At 49.5% G+C, this 6,000-nt stretch overlaps 1 protein-coding gene across 4 annotated transcripts in view; it reads left to right on the top strand.

Annotated features, from left to right (window-relative positions):
- Positions 1 to 2,721: 2,721 nt before the first annotated feature.
- ARFGEF3 (ARFGEF family member 3) overlaps positions 2,722 to 6,000 on the top strand; it is a 146,568-nt gene continuing 143,289 nt past the window's right edge. For 3 of the 4 annotated variants that reach the window (XM_037842987.1, XM_037842990.1, XM_037842988.1), the window contains exon 1: positions 2,722 to 2,881. In XM_037842987.1, coding sequence (XP_037698915.1) covers positions 2,797 to 2,881 — 85 coding nt within the window. In that variant the 5' untranslated portion in view covers positions 2,722 to 2,796. The remainder of the gene's footprint in view (positions 2,882 to 6,000) is intronic. The other variant, XM_037842989.1, reaches the window with a different exon arrangement.

The following is a 6,000-nucleotide window of genomic DNA, read 5'->3' as shown; positions in this document are numbered from 1 at the left end:
TTTTTAAATTATATACACATTCACATACAAATATTTAAATAAAAAACTAGGATGGTGTATAGAAATACACAGCATTTTATAACTTGCTTATTTAATTTAACAATATAGCTGAAACCACTTTTTATGTCATTAAATATTTCTCTCCCACGTTATCCTTAAAGACTATAGAATGCCCCTTTATGGATATATCATAGATAAATTATCCAATTCCCTAATGCTGGCCACTTAGATGATTTTCAATTTTATATAATGAAGGGAAAGACACATGAAAATCCTTGTAGAAATATTTTTATGCACTTCCATAATCACTTCTTTAGGATGAATTCCTAAAAGTGGTATTTCTTAATACTTTGTAAAAGATTTTTTAAGAGTAGGAGTATTCAATTCCTAGAAGTGATATTTCTTAATACTTTGTAAAAGGTTTTTTAAGAGTTAAGGTATTCAAGCTTTCTATCTCCAAAATGATCATAAATATTTTTCCTAGCTTGCAACTTGATTAAGTAAATTTAATTGTGCTTTTAATTGTAAAATAGAGTACATTCAAAACAGATTCAAAAATATAAATTTAAAAGTAGACATACCCCCTTTCTTCTTTCAACTGACCCCTCAGAATATTTTTGATTTTGTATGGATTTTTTTGACATAAAGTTTCTAAATATTCAAACAATCTATTGACCTGTCCTTTCTCAGTTTTTGCCTTAGCTGGTTTGCTAGACACAATCTTAATGCACTCCTTTCATTTTCTCCTAAACCTTTTATGGTTTGATTCTTAAATTTAACTCCTTAATACATTGTAATTTATTTTGCCATGTGGTATAAAGTTGAGATCTAAACATTTTTTTTCCAAATAGTTAACAATGTTGTGTAACACTTATATTATCTGTTGCAGTGTTTTTTATTTGATTTGATCTGATTTTTTTAGCCCTGGAACTCTTTCTTCTGATGATGCCCTCATGGGGTGTGTGTGTGGGGGGGGGGGGGGAGAAGGGACCCTTCCTCAGCAGCAAGAGGGTTTAAGGAACAATCTGAACACCCCCAACCTGTTGGACCCCTCCTGTGACACCCCCTTTCCAGGCTGTCCTCCCACACCCTTCTCCATGGGCTCTCCCTCCTTTGCCCGTCACCGGAAGACGAGGGTCCCCCAACTCCCTCCCAGGCGTCTGGCCCTTCTCACACTATCCCCTTCCTCTAGACAACCTTTGCCAAACCCTTGACATCAACCACTCTATACTTGAAGGTGTTCAACTCCTCATTTCTATCCCAGAGCCCTGTTCTGAGCTCCTGCCCCCAAATAAAGCAGGTTGTGGATGTCTCATTATCCTGTCAACTGAACCTGCTCAGAACTGAACTCACTGCTTCCCCTATGCCAAACCCTTCTCCTCTCTTCTTTAACTTAAAGAATGGGGCCACCATCTTCCCATTTGCCTAAACAGGAAACCTGGAGTCTTCCCCTATCCCCCCCCACCACCACCACCACCACTTTAAGTTATTAAATCCCACCTCTTCTACTCCCTGAGTATCTCTTGCTCTGTTTTCCTCTGACCCATGCCTCCTTCCATCATCCTAGTTCATTTCTAGATTAGGGCAGAATCTTCTTACTTTCCTCCCAGCTGCCAGTCTGCTCCTCCGCAGTCCATCGTCCTCACTGCCACTACAGGCGAATTTCTAAAGAAAAGCCAGCTCGGTCTTCTCTTTCCCTGTTTAGAACACGTTCTTGTCCCTCATCGCAGAGGCAAACCGCTCTCCTGGCAGGGGCCTCCGGGAGAATGCCTCCAAGGCCCTGGCACCCCCTGCCACCCCGCCGGCCACCCACGGCTGCTCCCAGGCTCGGCCCAAAGGTTCTTCCTGGGGGAAGCTTTTCCTGGTCCCTGCGTCTTCCAGTTAGAAAGCCCTCTGCTCGGTCGACCCCTGGGCCCCCCTCTCTTTTTTTTTTGGATTCAGAATGAGATCTGAGACCAACTCCTGTAGGCTTGGGAAAGTAGCTCAATCTAGTTGGGCTGGGTCCCTCGTCTGGATAATGGGGAGATTAACCCCTAACCCCCCACCCCAACACACACACACACACACACACACACACACACACACACACACACACACACACACACACACACACAACTAGTACTTAAGACACCGTAAGCTCCCTGCGGGCAGAGTCGCAGTATGTATGTCCGCGGAGGCCCAGAACAGCTGTTCACAGACACCGAGCGCACGGGTTTCCTCCTTGGGGACCGCGGGCTGCGCGGGCGCGGCGCCTGTCCGCGCGGGGGACTCCTGTCTCCGCCGGGGGTTCTGGGTGGCGCTGGGGGCCGCCTGACGGCACTGGGTGCCTGATCGCGCACTGGGCTCGGGGCCGCGCGGGCATCTCCGGGTTCGCGCAGCAGGAGCCGAGTCCATCTGGGAGCGCCGGTGCGCACCGGGGGCGCCCGATCGCGCGGGTCCTCCCGGCCGCGCAGGGCGGGGGACGGCGGCAAAGACCCTCCCCGCGTCTTGCGTTCCCGCGCCGGGCCCGGTCGGCGGCCAGCCGGCCCCCCAGGTCGGGACAGCGGCCCTCTTCCCTGCGCGCGCCTTGGCGCCCGGGGCCGGCCCGGCGGCCTGGGGAGCGCACCTGCGCGGGCGCGCGGACGGGGGCCGGGCGAGGGCCAGGCTGACGTGGCCGCCTGGGCGGGCGCTCGGCGGCGGCGGCGCGGGGCCGGGCGGCAGCGAGGCGCGCACTCCCGTCCCCGGCAGAGGCGACCCGGCGGCCCGGCGCGCACTCCCGCTCCCGGCGTCCGCCCGGCGCTGCGCAGGCGGGGCAAGATGGAAGAGGTGCTGAGCAGGCTGCAGAAGGAAGCGTCGGGGAGCAAGCACCGGGCCATCAGGGAGAGCTGCGCCTGGGCCCTAGGTAAGCGCCGGGGCGGCCGGGCCCCCACCGCCAGGGAGAGGCCCCGGCCTCCGGGCTTCGCTGGGCATCTGCCGGGGAGCCGGCGCCAAATCGCCAGGGTTGCCCGGGGAACGGAGGTGCGATCGGAGAACCTGGCTCGGGCGGTGCCATCCACCCGCCGCTTCTCTGGCCTCGTTCCCTTTCCCCAAAGCTTCAGGGGAATCCGCGGTGGGCGCCTATGGGCGAGAGGGACGTTGATCAGCAACCCCGATCTTGTCTCCACACACTGGCGAGTGTAACCGGGGAGAGATGATGTGTTTAATCTGATTTTCCGCGTAGACGCCAGCGTATTTAATATTAGCTCTAAAGGTTATTATACACGAAAAACCACCTATGGGCGGGATTGCGTTGCCCCTGCAATTCCGCTGGGGTCTGCCCTTCAGACAGGTGGCATTTTAGATTTGTGAGCTGTGCAAGCATGGAAATAAGTTCGAAGTAGCAAATTCATGTTTCCCATCAGAGTCAATTTGCACAACTCAGCAGCAAACAAAACGGAAAAAACATTTCAATTAGGCGAGAATTTGGGCAATCAAAATAATCTGGAAGGAAATGGAAAGGAGCACGCTTTGTGTGGAGGCTGGTGATGGTAAGGAAGAGGAAAGGCCAGGAGGGAGCAGGGAGCGCTGGCTGGGCCTCCCTGCCCCAGCCCAGGGGGTTCCCAGTTGCCACTCAGTTAAAAACTGAAATTGAATCTCCTTACACCCTCACATAAGCCACCAGTGCTTGTCATGAAGGTGTGGGGTGGTGCAGTCCGAGGAGGACAAGTGCCACCAGCTGGCTCTCCACTAAATGTAGAACGAGGAGAGCATTTTAGGCGACTGTTCATATTAGAAGGATCCACATGTATTTGGGGATGGGTACACACATTCATAGCAAGGTACACACATTCATAGCAACATCTTTTGTTTTAAACCTGTGTATATTCTCAGAAGCTATGGATATTGTGGAAGAGGTTTAGCTTGTAGATAGAGCCAGAACTTCACCATTTTAATTTCATGTAAAGGAAAATTGACCAGACATCCAAGAGAGCAGCACAGCCCTTAAAGCTACAGAGCTATTTTTGAATTGCCATTGTCATTCGGCCGAGTGATTCAGAGCTGTCACCGGAATGGTGCTAATGACCATCAGAGATGGCTGCATGACACGGCAAGGCAGGGCCAGGCTGCGCTTTCAACATGTCATTTCTTGTTCATTCCTATTTTGCTGTAAGTTAAACAATTTTAGATGAACAGGGAAGAGTAGAGTAATCTAGTATTTTTGTTAAGTTTGAATTTTGACACTCAGCACGATTTGAAGGTAAACTACGTTGTTGGCACGTTTAAATCCTTGAATCCTTCCTGCTAGCCCAGAACTAGGATGGTTGAGGTATCCAAGTGGAGCCTGGAGTCCACCAGGCTGCTTTTTACAGAAGTGCTTCTTTTTCCTGCGATTGTTCTCTAGCTGGCAAGAGGAGACTTAAGTGCATGCAATAGTAAATAACTGCAGGACATTGATTATGTAGGTTGGAATTAGCAAACCAGGAAACCAGGTCAAAAAAGGGGATGGCTGTGGGGCCAGGGTGGGGGTGGGGGGGGAATTGGTGTGGGCTGGTGGGGCTGTCAAAGTAGATTCGACTTGAAGAATGTAAGTTGCGGATGTCTTCCTTCCTTCCTTCCTTCATTTAGCAAACATTTATTAAGCCTCTGCTGCACCAAATAATGGGGCTCTAAGGAAAAATAAAATGTGTCCTTCCTGTAAGGGGTTTGGTAGAAGGGCACGTGGGGGAAGAACGCAGCCTAAACAAAGGCTCGGATTATGGTTTCCTGTTCTCTTTCCACGGCAGTCTGTCTGCCACCATCCTATACCTGCTTTCACGACAACCCCCATAATTTCCTTAGAGATTAAAGTGTGAATTCCTTAGAATGGACATCGGAATCTCACCCCAGCCTCCTTTCTTATCACCCCCTGTGTGGGCTCAATCCCTTGTGGCTGTCAGCTGCAGTATGTCATTGAACATGCTGTGCCCAGCACACTTGTGGCCTTGGCCCGCGATGGTCAGGCCCAGCTTTCCTGGACCCTTCAGTGGAACCGCTGGGCTCAGAGCTCTGCACTCGTCACTCTGATGGCACCTCCTATGGGGATTACAGATGGGTGTGGGCACTGCTCCCCCAGGATCGCTGAGGAATGTGGCAAGTAAAAGAGACCAAAAATGCCAATTCCAGCAGCCTCAAGCAGAACACGGAAGTTATTCACTCCATTAACTAAAATGTTCCTTGGAAGTCCTAACTGCAGTTGAATTCAGAAAGTATATGCTGCTTCAAGGTCCTTGCTCAGCTTTCATGGTTTCCAGCAGGCTATTAGACCATTGTGGAGAGAGGGCCATCTCCATATTTAGACCTTCTCAGGAAACAGCATCATCTTCATATTTAGCTCATCTTGGCAGAGGGGATCCTCTGCACACTTACACCATCTTGGGAGACAGGGGTCCTCTGCACACTTAGACCACCTCAGGCGTGGGGCTCTTGCAGTTACTCCTGCCAAATCCTTGTTTTCACTTGTTCTGTCTTTGTGCTGATGTGTTATGTGCCTGAGCCTTAACCAGTCCAGTCCTTTAGCCAAGGAATGGAATGGGTTGACTGGCTTAGGCTATAACATGAGTCACAATGAAATCTCAGAGTCAAAGAAGTTTGGTTTCCTCAAAGCAAATTGAGGATGCTGTTCAAGGCAGGGGAGTGGCTGCCAGTCAGCTAAACCGACAGATGTCACAGGGTAGATGTGAGCACCTTGGGTGCAACAACTCTGGTTTATTATGCCTCTTTGCGCCTTTTGTACAGACGATGGGAGGCAGCTACTCAAAACCTAAATCAGCACTTGAATGACTTGTTGGATTTTAAATGATACTTATCTTTTTTTTTTCTATTTATAAAAGTTATACCTGTTGACTTCAGAATATTGAAGAAATATTATAACAATATAAAGAAAAGAAAAATTACCCATAATCTCACCACCTAGAGATAATACTGTTGACATTTTGGGGTATTTCCCTTCTATAAAGGGTCATTTCTTATATGTCTCTTGCTTTTTAACTAGCATTTTTTTCT

The sequence above is a fragment of the Choloepus didactylus genome, chromosome 7 (assembly GCF_015220235.1).
Source record: "Choloepus didactylus isolate mChoDid1 chromosome 7, mChoDid1.pri, whole genome shotgun sequence".
Classification (NCBI taxonomy): domain Eukaryota; kingdom Metazoa; phylum Chordata; class Mammalia; order Pilosa; family Megalonychidae; genus Choloepus; species Choloepus didactylus.
Note: the sequence above shows the minus strand (reverse complement) of the source record. Positions and strands in the feature narration are given on the sequence as shown.